This window comes from Prunus mume, linkage group LG7 (genome assembly GCF_029339155.1).
Source record: "Prunus mume cultivar Tortuosa linkage group LG7, ASM2933915v1, whole genome shotgun sequence".
NCBI lineage: Eukaryota > Viridiplantae > Streptophyta > Magnoliopsida > Rosales > Rosaceae > Prunus > Prunus mume.
In genome coordinates, this window is record NC_142704.1 from 18,233,376 (window position 1) to 18,255,520 (window position 22,145).

At 37.4% G+C, this 22,145-nt stretch overlaps 1 protein-coding gene across 1 annotated transcript; it reads right to left on the bottom strand.

Annotated features, from left to right (window-relative positions):
• Positions 1-105: 105 nt before the first annotated feature.
• LOC148915646 (acyl-coenzyme A oxidase 3, peroxisomal-like) lies at positions 106-5,607 on the bottom strand. Its single transcript, XM_089041417.1, has 13 exons — positions 4,882-5,607; positions 4,336-4,453; positions 4,133-4,240; positions 3,767-3,939; positions 3,558-3,657; positions 3,388-3,462; positions 3,130-3,260; positions 2,530-2,665; positions 2,330-2,449; positions 1,416-1,562; positions 1,197-1,301; positions 1,009-1,110; positions 106-543 (listed from the first exon to the last, which is right to left on the bottom strand). Exons 1-13 carry the CDS (start codon positions 5,334-5,336, stop codon positions 295-297), a joined length of 2,019 nt encoding a protein of 672 aa, XP_088897543.1. The 5' UTR covers positions 5,337-5,607; the 3' UTR covers positions 106-294.
• Positions 5,608-22,145: the final 16,538 nt, after the last annotated feature.

The following is a 22,145-nucleotide window of genomic DNA, read 5'->3' on the forward strand; positions in this document are numbered from 1 at the left end:
ATGATAAATTCGACAGAATCCAAAATACTTCTTATGACAGAGTCATGATAGTTTGGTTTGATTGACGTAGGTGGAACGGCATAAATTGCTTCATCAGACTTGATGTGATGAAAAATATAAGGAACGAACACATTTATTATTAAATGATTTTGGAGTTGATGCCATCTATAATTTATAAAATTACATGACATACAGGATTACTTATTACACAACTAATTCTAATAGTTCCGCACATGAAATGTGTTTTCTTCAATTAAAAATGAGGGATGAGGGAGGGATAAACTGAGACTTGTGCTAGCGCTGAACTGAAGACCACGAATTTGCATCAATCCAGTTAAAAGCTATAGGACTCAGAAAAGCATCAGGGATGCCAAAGGAACTGACCAAGGCAAGTGCATGTGGTCGCAGTTCACCACACAGTCTGCTTACTTCTTTCCTCACAGCAGCAACATTATCAGTTGATAAGTACCCAAATCGGAGGAATGCCGGGTCTTCTTCCAGGCAAATCAATGCATACATGGACCTCAACATAGCTAAGACATTCTGCAGCCGAAACAAATGTGTAATCAATGACTGGATTTATTTCACCTTCTCAAAATAATTTTATAGCTTCTGGAAATTGATTAGTAACAGACATTTCATACAGGAAAGTATTCCAAACATTACAATGGGGAAAGTAACTTCAATATAGACAGTCTACTAAGAAACTCTAATTTAATTCTCCTGTTAACTCAATCGTCAGGCTGCAAAAGAAGTAAGGCACATTGTTGATTTCAGATGGAACATGAGGCATGATTTTTTTTTTTTTGACTCAGGCACAACAAAACCTGAGCATATGTTCTATTTCCCATCTATGAATCTAAACCCCTTTCCAACCCATCTCCCACTCAAAGCCAATTTATGACAGCATATCCTACTCCTTTAGTCATAGGAGATTCAGATCTTCAGACTAAATCATCAACAAGTGTCATGTCAGACACAATGTCAAAAACAGTTGCTAGGAATTACCTTCAATGAACCAGAAGGTACACCTGCCTCAGCATCTAGGAGGGTTTGCAATATTGTTCGATCTGAGAAAGCTCTGCCCAGATCTTGGGCAAGTTGATAACTCTGGTACAGGAAAAAGTGAAGAAAATTGTGAGTCGAGAGAGAGAGAAAGAGTAGAGTAGTTTTAGTGAAGGGAAGACACCGCTCACCAGAATGATGGAGTATTCTTTGCTTTCTCCCTGTTTTTGACGTTCTGACACTTCCATAGCAAAGCGATTCAGTAGATCTCGCTCTCTTAAGCAGAAAGCATCCATCTGATGTAGACAAGAAGTTACAATATTTAAAATTTTATCGATCAACTAATGTAAAAAGCAATGCATCCAATAGGATTTGAAGATGCACCAAGTGTTTGAAAAAAATTAGATCACCTGGAATTGGCTACTCTGGAGGGTAGAACTTGTAAGTTGAGATGGAATGACAGGACAAGGTTTATTCATGTGTTCTAATCCCAAAGCTTTAAATGGTTTACTTCTCTTTTGAGCTGCTATATACTCCGCAAGAAGTGCTTTGCTGACCTGAGTTAAAACCCAAAAATTTGCACTGCTTTAGATAGAATTCTGATGAACGGTAAAAGTCACAAACAATAATTTTTTTTTTCAGAGACTAAATGAATGCTTATCTACTATAATATTGCTACCAATTATCCCTACGTCCATTAAATCTTTGATAAATATATCATGCTTATATAATGGACCATTGCCATCATTTATCTATAGGTCCATTAAACCTTAGATAAGTATATCCTTACTCCCTACTCAAATAAAATATTACCCGAGGAGATTCAAATTACAAAAACATTTTACCATTGATGATACATGGGTTGATCCACTCTATAATTGCACGTTAACTGGGCAACATAGAAAAATGACAGGTATAGTGACAATTTCTAAGTTTATAACAAAACAGTTACACAAACTAGCCAAAATTCAGCGTGGTGCTCGCTGAACCTAGGCAAGAAATGTTTCCGCATTTGTGTTATATATGTATACACACACACACATATGTTACCTTACTGGCACGTTGTTTTATGCAAAAATAGATAATCAATTTCAAAGTAATAAATTGGACTGGACATAATATAATGTCCATCCAAGAAGGCCATCCCTATTCTACAGTTAAGTACATGTCAAAAGTCTATTATAAAACAAGTTTCGCACACACCACAGCTCACATAAGATGTTTTATTTTATTTTTGAGAAAAAATTTCTTCAGTTGCTAGCAATTCATATCTCAACAGAAAGACATTGCATTTTGAAAAGAAGACTATAATACTTGACGCTACCTGCTGCATCAGAACATTGTTGTCCCCCTCAAAAGTGGACTGCACATCATATTCACCTTTGAGAGGACCAATACGGTTTTCAGTCTTCAGACCTTGCCCTCCGCAGGCTTCACGGCATTCCTGATATTTATGTCAACAACATTCAGCAAGGCCAAATATAACAATAACTTTAACTTGCATTTTAGATTCCAGTTCCTGACCTGAAGAGTTCTCATGTTATGCCAGGTCAGTGTAGCCTTGAATGCACTAGAAACAACATGGATTGTTTTGCTCAACTCAGGCGTACGCTTAACATAGATCATTTTTAAGTGATTTGCAGCAAAACTCATAGCATATCTGAAGCACATGAGGATTTAAAATATTAGTAAGAACACAGGATTAAAAAAAGTGGCTTATATGCTTAATGGAACAACATTTCACAGTGCCAATAATTTGACCACCAATAGTTGACCATTGTACCAAATTTTACTGAAGGGATCAGGAAGCACAGGATCTAGGAGAAAAATATCTATTATTTACTAATTTTATTTAAAACATGTGACACCAAAAATAAAGCAACTTCAGGAATTTGTCTGAACCATCAGTTTTGTTACAAAAGTAGCAAATACACTAGTAAGTTGACTGTATCCACCATCTAAAAGCATGAAATCTATTATAGAAACTGTGATGGGAAAAGAATTTAATTGGAAATGAAAATCCAATGATTTTACACTGACAGTATCGATTTGACTCATGCAAAAGCAGTTATTCCAACAAGTTCCTATTAAACTGAGACACGAAAAATGCCATAGAATTCTTACGTCTTTGCAAGAAGAGGCAAAAGCCGCTGTTGATGACTAGGGTAGTCAAGCAATAGGACTTCAGGCCCTTTTGGCGTAACAGAAAAGGCCCGCCTTGTCAGTGAGTACCTTATGGCTATTGCTAAACTTATCTGATCAGAGGGAAATAAATAATTCTATCAATTATGAAATTTCTGGTAAGAGATATCTGCAATCCCTAACCCTAAAAATACGTAGACGCAAGAATGATTAATTGTCACCAGGCTTATGACCAATTACCTGTGATGAGTAAATTGCACCAACTGCTATTGTTACACGACCAGATGTTAATGGAGCCAAGAATGCTGCAAATCTCTGAATGACAAGAAAAAAACAGAGGATGATAAAAGGAGAGAACTTCTTTGGCTAAACAAAAGGAAGACATATATATCCATCTTGAATAGAACTACCTGATCTGGGTCTTTTATTGCACTCAGATATTGCCCATCTGGAGAAACATCAGCCACTGAATTTAACAAATTTTCCCTGGGGATTCGAACATTGTCAAACCTGAAAACACATTTCTAAATCCTCTAAGTCACATGGTGTTGAAACTTACAGAAATCTGTAATTGACATTAATAGTGAAATGAAATGAAAACTAGAAACATGAACGTTACCATATTCGACCATTATCAACACCATTTAACCCAATTTTATGACCACAGTCAGCAATACGAATGTTTGGACAGATGTTACCATTTGCATCCCGGATCTGGGCTATAAAAGCATGGACACCTTGGTTTTTCCCAGATATATTGAGTTGTGAAAAGACTATTGTGTGTGTGGCATGCTAATCATCAACAACAAAAGCACCATATCAGTATACAGACAGCACAGGAGGAGGAACTTTATAAGGAATTCAGCAGTGATGTGGAGTATAATTAAGGGCGAGAAATTTAAAAAAAATGCACATTTTTTAATGTTATCCTTGCATTATAAAAAAGACAGAGACGGAAAAAAAAAAAAAAGGGGGTGATCCTTACATTAGCTGCTCCTCCAATCCAATACTTCTGAGCTGATTCACAAGGAGTATTAATGACAAATTCTCCAGTATTTGAATCATAAGTGGTGACTGTTTCAATTCCTCGAACCTGAAAACATCAGTGAAAACTTAGCAAAAGAGTATGCAAACATCCATCTACAGGCCTGAGAATGCAGACCAAATGACTGAACAACCTCAACATACATTACTCCCATGCCCCAACTCTGACATTGCAAAGCAACCCTTGATTGTATAATTCTCGGTATCCCTCAGCCACTTGTCGTGATGGCGCTTTGTGCCAAAAAACAGAATGGCACTACCCCTGAAATTCATCAATGAACATAAAACCTAATAATAAGTGAACTCCTTCCTTGACATTCCAACCAAATCAACAAATTAGTCACTTTTGTAGAGGTTCAATAAAAAATAATGCCATTCAACTTCAATTGCTTGGTGTTTGATTTCAGTTTTCTTGTGGTCCTCACTCAACCTCCGTTCGGCTCAATTTGATTCGTATCTCACATTTAAGCTTCAATTCATTGACATTGAGATCAATAAGAACTACGAATTTATTTCCAATTTCAATAAAATGTAACGCAACCAATAGTCTTTACCTCAGTTAAGATGGACTACGCCACCATACTCAGAAAACGAAAAAATACACGTACAAGTCTAAACGAGTCATGTTGAGCAATAAAAAAAAGGATAAAACAAGCAAAAACAAATGTGATATAAACCAAATTCCCATACCACAAAAAGTAATGGACACCGAGCTTCACAGCAAGGGAGTGATCATAAATCCCAATAACCTCATGCAACGCAAGCTTTCTCAACTCAGCTTCGACCCCTTTCTCCGTAAGCCAACCTTCGAAAACCCCACGATCCAACAAGTAGGCAATTCGCTTCATGGTCATCTCTCTCTGCTGCTCCATGCTTTGGTTGTAGTCAGGCGAGACAAACACTCGGCCACCGGCCTCTCTGGGATTAAACAGCTTGCTCTGCTTCATCAGCCCGAAGAGCCAGTCCCGGTCCTCAAGATTGTGGGCGTCCAGGAGCTTGCGCATCTCCTTGGTATCGAATTCGAAGGGCTCGGAGAGCTCAGGAGGAGAAAAGCCAACGCATGGGTTGGGGGAGAGAGGCGAGGACATAGAAGGTTGGTTGAGATGATTCGAGAGGACTTGGGTTCGCCATGTGACGCGATCCATGGGTGGAGGAATTTCAGGGTTAGGGTTAAGGATAGGAATTTTTGCAGAGAGAGAAAGACAGTCAATTTGTGTGCGTGTGAAATTAAGGTAGACGATGATGGAGAGATAGAGAATGGGTAGTTGGAAATTACGCGCGTAAGTTCGGTATGGGTAGGCGAAGAGCACACTTCAGATCTACCTCATGAAAACGCCGTCGTCTACCCATGATAGAGAAAAGGAAAAGCGATAAAATTCCAACTACCCCTGACGCGTGGAAGACATTGATAGTAGAATGTGTTCTCCCATGTCAAAATGAGAGCAAATCACCAGTTTCCAAAATTGGTGTCCCCCTCTTAGAGCATTTTCACCTATTTGCCGTAACAAATGGCAATGGAAGGCAAAAATTATTCACATGAATAGTGGCACTTTAAAAGCAGTTGTGTCCCATCCATCACACAAGAAAAGGCAATTACTATTCACTTTAATTTTTTTAATTTTATATACTTAAACGATTAATTTGGATAAGATTTTCGGTTGCTACGTATCAATATTTATTATAAAATTCACATCTCATATTTCATATAAAAATTTTAAATAATATTTTCAGTTGTCACGTGTCCATATTTATTATAAAATTGACATCTCAAATTTCAGATAAAATTTTTGGATAAAATTTTAAACGCTACACGTGTCGATATTTATTATAAAATACAAATCTCTGATTTCAGATAAGATTTTCACTATGTAAAATTGCGCCAAGTGTCATCTCTATCTTCTAAATCCCTCAATAAAAGCACAGACTCAACTCAGACCTCTCACACCATATCCTATCTATCCTTTCATTTTTCAGATTTTAGCAAACACATTTTACTCTCAATGTCTTATACGAGGAAGCTGTTGGAGAGACAAGAGCAAGAAAATGAAGAAAGAAGACACGAACAAGCTAAAGAAGAAAGGGAGGAGGAAGAAGATGATGATCAAGTTGCCATGGTAGTGGATATGCTCCATCAATCAAGCCAAGACCACTGTGGTTCACAATTCGATTGTGGCCCAAACGTGGACTGACATAGGTATTCTCGGGGTAAGAATCTCCTGGAAGATTACTTTATCCCAAATTCATTGTACTCTAGTTTTGATTTTTGAGACCGATATAGAATGCAACCCCATTTGTTCAATAAAATCATGCATGATGTCTGCAATTATGATGCATACTTCGTTCAGAAGTATGATGCTATTGGGGTTTTGGGTCTTCTTCCAGGAAAAAAAACTTACAACTTCTTTACGAATGCTGGCGTTTAGCGCATGTGCACACCAGATGGATGAGATTGCTAGAATAGGGAAATCCACTATCCTAGAGAGCTTGGTCAGATTCTGTGATGCAATCGAAACTCTCTACATGAGGGATTACCTCTGCAAACCTACACCTAGGGATCTCTAAAGACTTCTACAAAAAGTTGAGGCTCGAGGTTTCCCAAGCATGATTGGAAGCATCGATTGTATGCACTGACAATGGAAGAATTGCCCAACTGTCTGGCAAGGAGATTAGGGGAATATGAAGGGCCAAAAAAGTATAATTTTGGAAGTCGTTGCATAATTCGAAACTTAGGTTTGGCATGCCTTTTTCGGAGTTGCGGGATCTCAAAACGACTTCAACATGGTCGGTCAATCCCCGGTGTTCAACAATGTGTTGAGAGGTTAAGCCCCTCAGATCACCTATGAAATCAATAATACCGTCTACTCGAGTGGTGCTACCTAGCATATGAAATTTACCCAAGGTGGACGACATTCGTCAAAACAATTCCGCATCCCCAATCAAAGAAGGAAAAATCATTTGCTGCTATCAAGAGGGTTATAGGAAAGATGTGGAAAGGTGTTTTGGTATCCTCCAAGCTCGGTGAGCAGTCATTAGAAGGCCTGCTCACATGTTTGATGAAGATGTGCTTCGGAGCACTATGATGACGTGCATCGTCCTCCATAACATGATTGTGGAGGATGAGTATGACTATGATGAACCAGAGGCGTTCGAACCTGATCCCATGAATACAGCATTGACAAGAATTTGGTGTGGAGAGTGAAGAAAATTTGGTATGGAAAGTGAAGAATATTGATAGGTATTTATAGAAAAAAAAAAAATTTTGGTATTTTTTGACAGCCGTTGGATGTGGAGGAGAAATTAGGATCAGACACACCAGTATGCGCCACGTGGCTTGTAGCCGTTGGTGGAAAACAGGGTTGATGCCATCAGCCCTTGGGCACGAGCTCAGGCTCGAGCTACCTTTGGGCTTGCCCGGTTTGGTGGCCCCTACCATTTGCTAGGGCTACCATTTCCAGCCCTCAACACTGGAAATGCTCTTCTATGAAGATTAACACTATTAAGTTATATTTTTTTAATATAAAAATTAAGATAAAAATCATCCTCCTCTCTAACTTGAAGTCAAAGTCACCGAAGAATGGGAACTTTTGAGGATCCTAAAAAATTTCATGGAAAGGGTTTCATATTGGATATGAGCAACATTAATTTTGGTATTTGATCGGGGTGGGTTTGTAGGGTTTAGAGGAGAAATGTGATGCTAGACCTTTGTCGACATGGTTGAAAGTTGAGGATTGCCACTCAAGATTCAATGGTGGTTCAATAAGGGGTTGGGGTGACAGTGAGGAGGAGAAGGGGCTATCGTCGATGGTTTGGAGTGGTGATGTTAGTTGGTTGTTGGGATCAGGGGGTGGGGGGTCGTGGGTCATGGCTCCTAATGCAAGGTTTTTGTTTTTGTTTTTGTTTTTAAGTTCTATTTAAAATTGATAGTGTTAATTTTTTGTTAAGTGGATGGACAAATAGGAAGGGGACATGGAGGCGACACCAATTTCAGGGATATATGATCCGCTTCTGGTCAGAACGGTTGAATGTTTTATTGTAAGTGTTGCAACGTTATGATCAGCACGTACGACATGATGGGGATGGGATTATGGTCATTCCCAATAATTGGTTGAGTGTTTTTCACTTCTCAGAATTCTAATTGAGTTAGATTCCAATGTCAATATTCGAGAACGATATGTGCTCTAATTAAGGTTTGGACTTGACATTTGTTGAGCTCAAATAATCTCGGCTCCTTTATTAATGATAAATAATAAAGTACAAAAATTTGGATAAGAGAATGATTGCAACTGATGTCCTTCTTAGGGTGTGTGAATGTGTGGCGTGCTAACACGGTGACCTTTGCAGCCGAGTGCAAATGATGTTGGTGAAGTGGGTGGTTTGCTAAATCTTGATTGCATCAAAATGATTGAGGCCGAGGAAGAAACACTTCTCAGCACTATCTGTTTTTGAGGTTGCAACAGGTTATAGGCATCAATCCTTATTTGCTCCAAAACTTCTAATTCTTGACACGTAGTTTGGGCATAATCCTTCTTACTTAGCTTATTCTCCTCAATGATTCGCTAGCTATGACCGGAAATATATTTCCATATATAGAATAGCATTGTGCCCATACATTAAAGCCAACATGACATCATTCCCTTGCAAAACTAGGAAACAATGGGGGGAAGAGGCAGCTGGCAGCTAGCAACTATGGTGGGAGATGATACCTTATTGAATGAAGTTCCCTTCGAAACTCAGAAAGGTGGGGTTAGGCATGTCTTGTCTCCTTTGCTAGCTTATGATTTATTGGGTGAGGAGTGGATTGTTCAGACATGATCACATAACCTTTGGTGTCACAAATGACGGGGAAACCATGAATCCAACACGTTGTCATCTCCACATGGTTAGAAAATCCATTGGGTTCTTTGGCTTTACCAGGGGGAATGAATCGCAGTTTCACATGAACAATATGGCAGAGCTTCAATTGGCTACTTGTCCGAAATGTTTGATATGGTTGAAGACTCTACTTCTGACCCGTTCAACTTTATGCCCTTGATTAGATAGACTGAGGGTATGGGGAAGAAGAGGGGAAGGGTACACCAAGAAAGGATGGCACACAATACCTGAAAACGGCAATGGAAGGGAGTGTCTCAGGGGAAAGGCACATAAAAAGGTGAGATTCTAAAGAGGGAGTAGAATGAAGACGTCGGCTCTTTTGGTTATAGCAGACGACGTCTTTGCCTTATTAATGTTACTGAATAGGCGGAAGAGACTAGCCTTATGGGGTCTCCCCGATCCCAATGTTGGTCTTTAGTTGGAACGTTCAGGGGCTTGGCAACCAACAAATGTTCCGAGACTTGAATAATCTTCTCCAGGAAAAGAAGCTGGATTTGATCTTCCTTGTTGAAACCGTATGACTGTGGTTAAAATAGGAGAATTGGTAACTAGGTTAGGGGCTAGAGGTGTGTGTTGTGTTCCTTGGATTGGTCTTTCTGAAAGGGTTGTGATTGTTATGGAAACATGGAATGCAAGTGGTACTGATATCCTCTTCTGCGGGTCATATAGATGTTCAAGTTACTTGACCTAACTCATGCAGTGCTCTAGGGTAGTGATAGGATTACTTGTTTTTATAGACACTTGAAGTCTACTCAACGATATCACTCATGGGAGTTACTGGGACACTTGAGTAGAGTGGATATGAGACCCTGGTTATGTTGTAGTGATTATAATAAGATTCTTGATATTACGAAGAAGAGTGGGGATCGTTTAAGAACGGAGAGCCAACTGGAGGATTTTAAATGTGTTGTTTCTGATTATTCTCTCCTCCAGTTTCCATTTACAAGTTATAAATTTACTTGGAGCAACTACCCGAAAAATGCGGCTAATGTTCAAGCACAGCTAAATAGAGGTTTTGGGAATCTACCCCTCCTGCAACAGTGGGGAAACTTCACTACTCACCCTTCGGTGGCTTATTCCTCTAACAATCATCCAATTCTTATTCATGTATATCAACAGGGTGACATAGATACGATACGACCTTTGGGTCATCGACGACTCCAGTTTGAAAAGATGTGGTCCAAGGACGAAGAATGTGGTGAGGTAATTCGGTGTGCATGGGCCAGTGGTGAGAACCCTATTCACAATATTTCTAGATGTGCTCAGGATTTGACTAAGTGGCAATAGGTTAAGTTTGGCAGCACAAAAAAGAAAGTTTCTAGTTTACAGCAAAAGCTTGGACAATTGCAATTGGCTCCTCCCCTATGATGTAAGCTCTCAATAGCGAAAAATAACTAAATGTGAAATTGATAAGATGCTAGAGCTAGAGGAAATTTATTGGCGACAATGCTCCTGCGTGAACTGGCAGCAATATGGAGATCATAACACTTCCTTTTTCCATAAAAATGCTTTGGCATGAGCACGAATGAATGGTTTATGTGGAGTTTTGGATCCTAATAATCGGTGGTAGCAAGATTTTGAAAAGGTAGGATAGGTGGTTGTTGATTTCTCTAAGGTTCTTTTCACGTCCGCTGATACCACTGTACCATATGAAATTTTCTTGGCGGTGAAGGCGCATGTTCCCCTGCAACTCTCTCGTGTTTTAGCAAACATACTTTAGACCAATTGTATTTTCATGCCTAAACATAAAATTACGCCTTGTCTTTTGGTTTTTTTATGTAAATACTTCAGACCAATAATTTACCTACAACTATTTGTGCACATCACGTGTTCGATGAAATTCCAATATGAGCACACAAGTGTTGTTTTTCCATACGTAGATTAGATAATACATGAGATGTAAGTAGATAAGGTCCAAGTAATTTCTACAAATGGGTATGGGTGAGTACATTATGGGGTCATATTTTGATGGGCATGCTTGCGGAGTAGGTAAATTGCGTGTTTCGATTATGTGATGTTGGGTATCATTTTTTCTAAGTGTTCTTACTCCTAATGGAGTTACTCTGTTTTGCTTCTTTTTTTCATGCATAGTCATTCGATTGTTATGCATATGAAAGAAATTTATTTTGCAGCTTAGCACCGAATTAGGAGTAAGGCTAATCAAAAGTTGAAGCTAGCAGACATACTTCAGACCAATTGTATTTTCATGCCTAAACATAAAATTACGCCTAATCTTTTTGTTTTTTTTTTATGTAAATGCTTTAGACCAATTGTAAAACACTTCACACCAATAATTTACCTACAACTATTTTTTTTAGTATATTCCTGGTTTATAGTTATGTCCAATTCACTAGGTAAATTACAAATGAATTGGACATTGTAATAATGTAAACCTTTAACCTATGTTTATTTCCCATTTGAGAGTGAGAAATAGGTTTTCGTTTTGTCAAATTTTCAGGGCAGCTACATATCATATGTGCACTCTCTCATCATATTAAAAGATCTGACCGTAAGAAATTTTCTGCCTGTATTTCCATACCAATTTTCTGCATGTACTTCATACCAATTGTATTTCCATACCTAAACACAAAATTACTCCCAATCTATCGTTTTTTATGTACTTACCTTCAGACCATTTGTAAACTGCATTCGGAGAAAATTTCTTCTAATACCCAAGTTTTTTTTTTGTATATCAATAATTTACCTGCCACTCTTTTTTTTTTTTTTTTTTGTATATCCTTGGTTTATAGTTATGTCAAATCTACTAGGTAAATTATTCACATTAAAATAATGTGACGCATTTGGTATTGAAAATGTTTGCTAAATTAATGGAAGAGAAGTCATAAAGAGGATCAAATTGACCCAATTTTACAATTTGTTGATTGTGCGGTTGCGTAAATTAACCTCTAACCTATTTTATTTCCCATTTGAGAGTGAGAAACTGATTTTTGGATTGTCAAATTTTCAGGGCAACTGCATATCTTATTTGTACTCTCTCAGCATATTAAAAGAACTGGCCTATTGGGTATTTTTAAAAAACAGCAATTCACCTACAACTATTGGGTATATACTTCGTTCGTTTTTTTTTTTCCCTTATAATTTTGGAATTTTCTTAGGGTAGGAAAATTACATGCTTTGATTCTGTGTTGTTGGGTGTCATTCTTTTCTAAATGTTCTTACTCTAATGAAGTTACTCTGGTTGTTTCTTTTTTTCATGCATAGTCATTTGATTCTTATGCATATGAAAGAAATTTATTTACTTGTTGTGCATATCTAGAAGTTTGCTTCTCTTTTTTTTTTTTTAATGTACACTAAATTAGGAATAGTCATTTGATTGCTATGCATATGAAAGAAATTTATTTACTTCTTGTGCATATTTAGAAGTTTGCTTCTTTTTATCTTTTTATTTTTATTTTTATTTTTTTGTACACTAAATTAGGAAGAGCAGACCACAAACCCACCAATAAATAGGAATTTGAGATTATGTAAAAATGTTTAAGTAAACCATTCATTTTCCGGTGGTTGCTATATTTTTCGAACTGTTCACGGTTGTTGTTGAGTGGTAGAAAATTTTGATATGAACTATGTTTTTTTGCACATATGGGTACGACCAAGGTCTAAAATATCGGGAGTTTCGAAAATATCGGTGGTCCAAAAACACTGATATATCGATGGAAATATCGAGAAAATATCGATATCGATAAAAATTGAATAAAAATGACAAATTATGAGAAAAACTTGGAAATTTTTATTGAAACTTTAGAGGATGTTTACTTAGTCAATTGTCTATTATTTTATCACAAAAAATTGGAAGGAAATGCATGGCATGGTGGGTTTGAGTGATTTAAGTTGATTATGTAGCGACCTGACAAACACTGTGACTTTAGAAAATATGTAGTAATTAATGAAAGAAAATTAAACACACCATAATTTTTTAGTTATAATAATGTACTTCAATATATTACACTTGATACATATGATAAAATATATGAGCTTAACCAAAAAAACAAAGATAAAATGTATGAGTAACTTAGTACCACATAGAAAGAATTCCTATTAAAATTCAAACTTAGTATCACATATAATGAACAATATTAAAACTCAAAGTGAATAATAATAAAACTCCATAATATATAATAACAACAAAATACTACTCCATTATAAAATAATAAATAGCATTAAATATATGCTTAAATTTATTCTTAGAGAATTTTTTTAATATGAAAATTTATCTTAGATAATATTAGCTTGCAAACAATTTTTAAAGACCTTATAAATATTACAAGTTGATGGTATATACACAAACTCAGCAAATGCAGCTGAGTTGGAGAAGAAGCTGGCTTTGATGAGAAAGGGAGGGGGTTCGAATCCCTCTGTGCGCAAAGGTGCGGCTTTTCAACATTTTTCTGTCTTTTTCGGTTTCATATCGCGATATTATCAATATTATCAATAATATCGCGATATATTGACCATTTCATATTGAATTTGAACGAAAATATCGGTCCCGATATTTCGGCGATATTTTCGAGGATATTATCGATAAATTGACGAAATATAAATGGAATGTTGCGAAAATATCGGGACCCAAAAAAAATGATATTATCGTCGATATTCGGCGATAATATCGAAATTTAAGTCTATGGGTACGACAAAAGGTGTTTTTCGTTGACATACTAGTGTATTCGTACTAGTGTAGTTACATGAAAAATGATAACACTAGACATGTGACGTTTTGTTTCTAGGTAAGATGGATTTGAACATAAGAGAGTTTAGGAAAATGCAATACATATATGGTTTTGGGCCATTTTTTTAATGTTTTTAATGGTTTGAGATTGAGTATTCAAAAAGAACATTGTGAGATTATGAGGAAGACACCCTTTTGGGGTCTTTTTAGGGCTTTTGATGAAAGTTTGGTCAACGAAAACACATGCAAGAAATCATATATAGATATAATCAGAATCATCAATGTTTCAATGCTACAACTAGAGACTTCACACTTAGTGGTAGGCATGAAAAATTCACTGCTTTTGATGTTGAGGAACTGCTTGGTTTACCTAATGTTGGTTGTGAGATAAATATTAATAAATGAAGTTCAAAAGATAATGCATATTTTGTTAAAAGGAACTTTGAAACCACTGAATGAGTTAGTAGGCAAAATATTGAATCTGCAATGTGAAAGTTAGTTACAGGCAATACCTTATGTTCTGCATTTCTGTAATACATTATTGTTATGCAATAGTGGCAACACTGTCTCTCGGAGCATAGTTTCACGTTGCCAAGATGTACGCACAATGCCAAAATATAATTGGGCCAAGGCGACATCAAACTTTTTGGAAAGGCAACTCGTGAAGGACTGCAAAAACCCAGCATTTGTGTCCGAATGCGTTGTTGCTTTACCAGTACGTATATTTAATGGGTTTGGTTGTTTCTAATTTTGTTATTCCTTTAAATCAACCCACAATTTACAATCATTGAATAAACATAGTTTTGATTTTGCGAGAAAATGCATTTGATTGAGCCATTAAGGGATAAAGTGGATGTATCTCCCAAGTTTGTTAAGTGGGACACACAACACCTACATACAACTATGCCCAACTCATATATTTTCTGTGTGACACCAGTGTGTGCAAATATCATAATTCGTAATGATGAGGTATTTTTCTATTGCTTTCTATTTTTTAATAATGATGTTTTTTGCAAACATGTTTGATTAATGAATTTTTCTTTTTATATTATTAATTTTGCAACAGGTGTTCAAAGATTTACGTAAGACACCATATGCTAGAAAAATGAGGCATAAATCACATAGTGAGACACTTTAGCACGGAACTGAGACTAACACTACATATTTAAGGTCGTTATCTGTGATCACTAGTGTTGCCTCTGGAAAGGTAGTAGACGGATATGTGTTGATATGATTGAGTCAATTGTGCCTTTTGATTTCCCATATGTTCTCTGTGTCATGATTTACATATCTTTTTTTTTTTTTTTTTTGAATTTCAAAAAATTGTTGCTGAATTGGACCCTCCCAACATGTTCCAACTCATCCACACACAAGACACTGATTTTCATGGAGTCGTGAACGACTGTGGTCATGATGATTCCCCCATAACGCCTACAAAATTTGAGTTTGATACGGAGGAAGGCTAAAGGAGTGTTTATTACTTTTACAGTGCATTTGGATGAAGAAATTTAATACAAAAAATTTCATAAACAACGGAAATTAATATTCTAGAATTTGTAAAGTTTCTTGTTTGGGTGACGAATTTTAAACACGGAATTTAACCTTTATTTGTAAAGTTATCTTTTTTTTAAACTCAATCTCTCTTAGGATTTTAGAAAGAGTGTTGCTATTTCCACTCCCTTGTCCTATTTCCCCACCCACCTTATCTTCCCACTTACCATGTAAATTTGAAAAAAAACCCAAATTTATCTTTCCACCCATCATTATTCCTAAAATAACCTTTAATTGTTTTTCATATTTGCCATTACAATAAAAAAAAATTCTTCAATTAGCTCATCCTCACCCCAAGTTGCCCTCATCGCCACCCCCTCAACCTCCTTCTCTGGTGAAAACCCAACAGTTAACACCATGACCATCACACCCATATCCACCTCTCCTTCTCCCATCCGCAGCCATCCCCACCACCAATTTGATTTTCTCACCGCAACCCTCACTCCTCCTTCACTAGACAAAACCCAAAATGAATAGATATATATATATATATATCATTCCAATGCCACTGGGGCCAAATATGGAGCATTCAAAAGAGGAATTTTCATACGGAGGCGCTATGCACCAGCTAAGAGAAATTCCCAACAAAGCATTACAATTAAGGAGGTCCAGGAAGACCATCCGAAACCAACACCTGAACTAGTGACATAGATGGTTGTACAGCCCCCTAAATTGATTGGAGATGGGAGTCGGTTTTGGAAAAAATATATATATATATAATAAAAGAAAATATGGGGTGTGGGTGCATGGGAGAGAGAGAGAGAGAGAGAGAGAGAGAGGGCTTTAAAATTGTCTTCAGAAGTCATTTTACAATTAGGGAAATTTTTCATTAAAATTTTGATGATAAGGTGGGTGGGAAAATAAAACAGGTGGGTGGAAATAGCAACACTCTTTAGAAATGATGACTTTTAGATAGAATTTAAAGTTGGAATTTATGATCTCCAAATTCCATGTTTTATCCCAAGCGGAATTTCGAAATTTCTATGTTTTTTTATCCAAACACAAGAATTGGTCCATGTCAATTTAGAAATTTTGACTTTTGTCAAAATCTCAAGTTTATTTCCCTCATCCAAACGCATCGTTAGAGAACGAACTAGAATAATAGGTTGGTGAAGGAGTGATTTATTGACTTGGAAAACCTAAGTAGTGAAAATAAGCTAATGAAGGATGAAATTTCAAAATTGAAGGTGAAACTCGAGGAAGCACAGGTGCAGGCTGTGATGTACAATGAACTGTGATGTAATGCAAAAGTCATTGTGGCAGATGCACACAAGCAGTGTGATGAGTTGTCAAACGACGTCCAACAACTTCTTGAATTTATTCAAAAAGAGAAGAGGGTAAAGAGTAATGAATCCACACATGATTTGAAAACATGGGTTATAAGACAAACAGAAACATAGGAAACCGAAACACTTGCCTAGGTATGTGTACAATGAGATCAAGATATTAAGGGAACCAAGGAAGGCAAAGGTAAATGGGCATGGACATGTTATTGTGAGTACTGAAAAGAATAAGCCTTACAAAGAAGCACCTAAATTATCTATATCATTCATGCATGGTGATGAAAGCAAAGGGAAGCAACAATTAGGTACAACAGTTGTTGGTCGTAACGATGTTTGAGGGAAAGCACAAATATCTGCAACCATTAACCCTTCTTGCATGTCTGTGTGGATTTATCTATCAAAGGAAGAACAAGATAGACTACATCATTTTCTTATTTGCACTGATTCCGGGTGAGTCGGAGTATTCTGTTTAAATTATGCATAATATATCAGGATTTTAAGTCACATATGAGTATATTAAAGCAAATATGTAATTGTAAAGCAGGGTTTCATTGTGGCAAGGATCATACTTGGCTGTGTATAAGGATGATTCGCGAGACCTACTAACAGAAGCTGCAATAACGTGTAATGTAAGTCGTCAATTATGGATTTTAAATCTTAAAAGAGAAGGTCATAATGGTTACTCATTGCAGGTTATTGATTCGAAGGACCCGACCCAAATTCCACTTTGAATCGAAATGAACCACATGCGTGTGGTCCGACACTTGGCGAATGCCGCACAAATGACCAAACTGTCCTTCTAACTAAAACCCGCTTAGTAGCTAGACTTCTACCGAAAATTCGCAGAGTTTCAAATTGAACATTTCCAACAGGTTAGATTTCCTAATAACTTAACCACTACCTTTTACTACCTAACCTCGTGGTCGCACTTGTAACCTTAGGTTGCCTACGCACTTACCATCGAGGATCAACCCACACGTAGTTCTTTCTTCTAATTCGATTTGTCAATTTCACTAATATCGCCTATACCCTCCTTGCATGCCCTGAGATCTGCTTCTATCCGAGTCGCAACCTCGCACCGCACGATGCAAGAGTCCCCTAAAGGTTCCCATATGCCTACGACATAAGTCCCGAACGTTTGGTCTTGATCGGACGGTCGGATTACCCACGATCGCAAGATCGGACAATTACTATAAACCTAGCCTTAGGGTTGGCATTTCTGGAGTAACCGAGACTCCGTTTGACGATCCGTCGAATCCTAAACGATCATGGAATTATCTAGATCAGTATATCTGAAAATGACTACGATCCAACGGCTCAAACATATTGAACCCGGAAATCACACCCTAGGCGAGATCCGTTCATGGTTCAAACGTTATCCAAATTGGAATCCGTGAATACCCACACACTCGTGAGGACCAAGGGATTATTCTAGGACTGAATGTGGTTCTCACCCTGCTGCCCACGAGCTGCCACACAAGCCCGGCAACGCGTGGTTCCTATAGCGATAATGCTTTGCCAGAAAATCTCCAAATCACGGCTCAAGACTCCTACTCTAAGTGTAACACCCTATTTGGAACCACTTTTGTTATTGTACCTACCCCAAAAACTGGTCGGAAGTGGGCGGAATCTCAACCTGAATTCCGGCCAAAACCTAGTTTCCAAAATCGTTCTCCTACAAGCAAAATCAACCAATTCCTACTCAACAGGCAGCTAGAGTATGCAGAGAGGGTTCGAAAACATACCTAGTCCGACGGAAATTCTCGTCGGAACCGCCACGCCATCTTCGTGAACACTCGGGAGAAACCCAGTCGAAACCATCGGCTGGAATTGGGTTTTCCGGCCAGGAAACCGGGTGGGTCGAGATCGTGACTTCACGACGAGTCAAACGGGACCGGAGGGTTGGGGTGGTCGGATGTGGCGGCTGTGTGGGTGGGTTGCTTCGGGAGTACAGTAATGGGAAGGGGGCTTGCGCGCAGAGGAGCTCGGAGGAGAGAGAGAGAGAGAGAGAGAGAGAGAGAGAGAGAGAGAGAGAGAGAGATCAGATTTAAAAATCTGACCCGGCAAATTATCATTTTGCCCCTCAACGTAATTTGATCGTATCTCCTTCAACACAACTCAGATTTGCACCACTACGCGCTCACATGGACCATCTCGTGCCACAACAACGTAATCGAAATTCCCAAATTCCTTTCCAGTCAAAAGTCAACTTTAAACTTAACAACATAATCCAAGGGTATTCTAGTCCTTTTCTTGAATAAAATAATAATTAAGAATTAATTAAGGATCGGGTTGTTACATATTCATTTACAGAAATTTTACAAATTGAGATAAGCAATAATCCAGAAGTGGAGACTAAATCACACACGATGACAACGTTTTGCTGGGTATGTTTACCAAAATGAATCCCAATAAATTTAATCAAATACATTTCCCAAAAAAAAAAAATTTGAATGATTTTATATGCTTGTCATTTGGTAATTTTGTTTCACCTGGTTTTGGTTTTGTTACATCATCAGATTTGGGACCGATTGATGTTTCTTTCATGGTTAAGTTTTACACCTACTGGTGCACATGATTCTGTGTTGGCTAATAACATAACAGATTTTATCCGAATATCAATCCAGCACTCATGGAAATAATTTGTCATACATATCTATCTATCAATATATTTAGATACATTCCCCATGAGTAAATTAAAACCCAACTTCTTGCTGGGAAAAAAAAAAAGGACCATGCGAGTTATAAAACAAATTTGAGCAAATGACCAATTATATTTATACAACTAAAAACACATCATTACCCAGTAAATTTCAGCAGGGGTAATTAATCTACCTGTTAATTTCTTGTGGGTAATTTACGTACTTGTTATGAACAAATAATCACAGAAATAGACGAAGAAGAAAGAAGTGACTGCAGTAGATTATCAAAACAAGTAATGAAATAATAGACGAGGCAGAAAGAACTGAATCAATCAACTATCAAATAATAGAGCACCGATACCCAAAGGCTACTAAGAAACAAAAAAACCCATTAAACAGGAATGCAGTGGACTATGAACAAAAAATACACCATAAAAAATAGTATGACGAACCTAAAAATTCTTGAGGTGAACTCACGCATACACTGACGGCGGGAAGCAACAAGAAGTCGCGTGAAGGAAAATCAGGGCTTTTCTCAGAAAAATAAATTTTATGACAGAGGATCCAACAAATGACTATCCCTATGCAAGAGATCATTATGCAAATTAAATTCATAATCAAAACTGATGCAAAAGAGTATTGAATTGCAGGCTAATTCGGTGGGAGGAAATCAAAACAATAAACTCAAGAAGCAAAGAGTTAATAATACAACCCCACATAACACGTTATCTTGTAAATAAGGGTAGTTTTGGAATCCTAAAAATATAATAAATCAGATTATAAATTATATTAGGTAACTTGCTTAGTTGGATTATAGTTACGGGTATTATTTGAAAAAATTGGGTATTTTAAATAGAAAAATAAAGGAAAGGGTTGTTGGTGATTTAAAATGAATTTGATGGGTTTAAGCTCAATTTACTATAATAAAATTAATGGAGGTATGGATTTTCGGGAGTTGGGTAGTTTCCACCATGCCCTGTTATACAAGCAAGGGTGGCGCCTATTGGAGTTCCTCAATTCCTTGGTAGCTTGTATGCTCAAAGCACGGTACTTCTGATAACGAAAGTGAGATGTGTAGAGAAAGATAAGGAGGAAGAAAGCTAGAGAGAGAACACATGAATTTCTAAGAGAATTTTACTGGTTGTATTTTCTTAATGAACAATTACTGTACATCCAGCTTTATACAATTGCTTAACAATTCCTAATCTGACCACACGATATACACGTGATCTACAGCTACAGATAATATGCTGACTAGACATGTACAGTCATCATTCCCCCTCAAACCTCAGCTGGGTTCCCCAATCTAAGATTAATACAATGTTTGAGAAAAATAGGACTATGAAGACCTTTGGTAAATACATCAGCCACTTGTTCTTCAGTTGGTATGTATTGAACAATCAAGTCTCTTCTTTGAACTCTCTCTCTGACGAAATGAAAATCAATATCCAAATGCTTGATTCGTGAATGATAAACAGGGTTAGAACTAAGTGCAATAGCTGATAAGTTGTCACAGTGCAAAACAAGTTCTTGTGGCGATTTAACTTTAAATCTTGCAATACTGTCTTATCCAAGCTATATCAGGTGAGGTATGTGCCAAGGATCTATACTCAGCTTCTGTTGAACTCCTAGCCACAGAGGTTTGTTTCTTGGATTGCCATGAAATTGGATTAGGACCTAAGAAAACCACAAATCCCGTAGTAGATCTTCTGGTATTCACATCTCCTGCCCAATCTGCATCACTAAAAGCATGTAATTGCCAAGGACCAGTAGAGAACTTCAATCCATGATCTAGAGTGCCCTGAAGATATCTGAGTATCCTTTTAACAAGTAACCAATGAAGGTCGGTAGGAGCAGTCATGTATTGGCAAACAGAATTAACGGCATAGGATAAATCTGGTCTGGTAAATGTTAAATACTGTAAAGCGCCAACAACACTGCGATATAACAAGGGATCAGATAGAAGAGTACCCTCAGACTGCAATACTTGAGTGTGTGGCTTACTAGGAGTTGAACAGGGTCTGCAGGAACTCATGCCTGCTTTATGTAGAAGGTCTTTAGCATATTTCTTCTGACTTACAAATATATCACTCTCTGCATTATAATCAATCTGTAAACCCAAGAAATAGGTAAGCTTTCCCATGTCTTTCATTTCAAAAACTGCACTCAGTTCATCAACCACTTCTTGAATACAAGATGCCTTGGAACCTGTAAGAATTATATCATCCACATATAAAAGAAGAATGACAATATCAGATCCAGTATGCTTGACAAACAAACTTGGATCAGAATGAGAAGATTTGAAACCAATAGCTGGTAAATAACCAGTGAATTTAGCATTCCAAGCCCTTGGAGCTTGCTTAAGACCATAAAGAGATTTCTTTAATTGACACACAAACTCTGGATGTGCAGAATCTTCAAAACCAGGAGGTTGCCTCATGAAAACTTCTTCTTCAAGATCTCCGTGTAAAAAAGCATTTTTAACATCTAACTGTCTTAAGGACCATTTGTTCATAGCAGCAATACTCAAAATTAATCGAACTGTAGTATGCCGAACGACAGGACTAAAAGTCTCACTAAAATCCAATCCAGGCTCCTGACTAAATCCTTGAGCTACTAGACGAGCCTTATGCCTAGAAACAGTTCCATCTGAGTTTCTTTTAATCCGGTAAACCCACTTACTGCCAACAACATTTTTATGGCATGGTTTTGGAACTAAAATCCAAGTACCCTGCATGTGTAATGCATCAAGTTCTTCCTGCATAGCTTTTATCCATACTGGAGATTGAGAAGCTAACTTATAAGTTGCAGGCTCAGTTTCATCAGGCAGTGAAGGAATAGAGGTATAATAACATTGATAATCAGAAAAAGGCTTTCTACAAACAATACCATCCTTGGACCTGGTAGTCATAGTATGGGTAT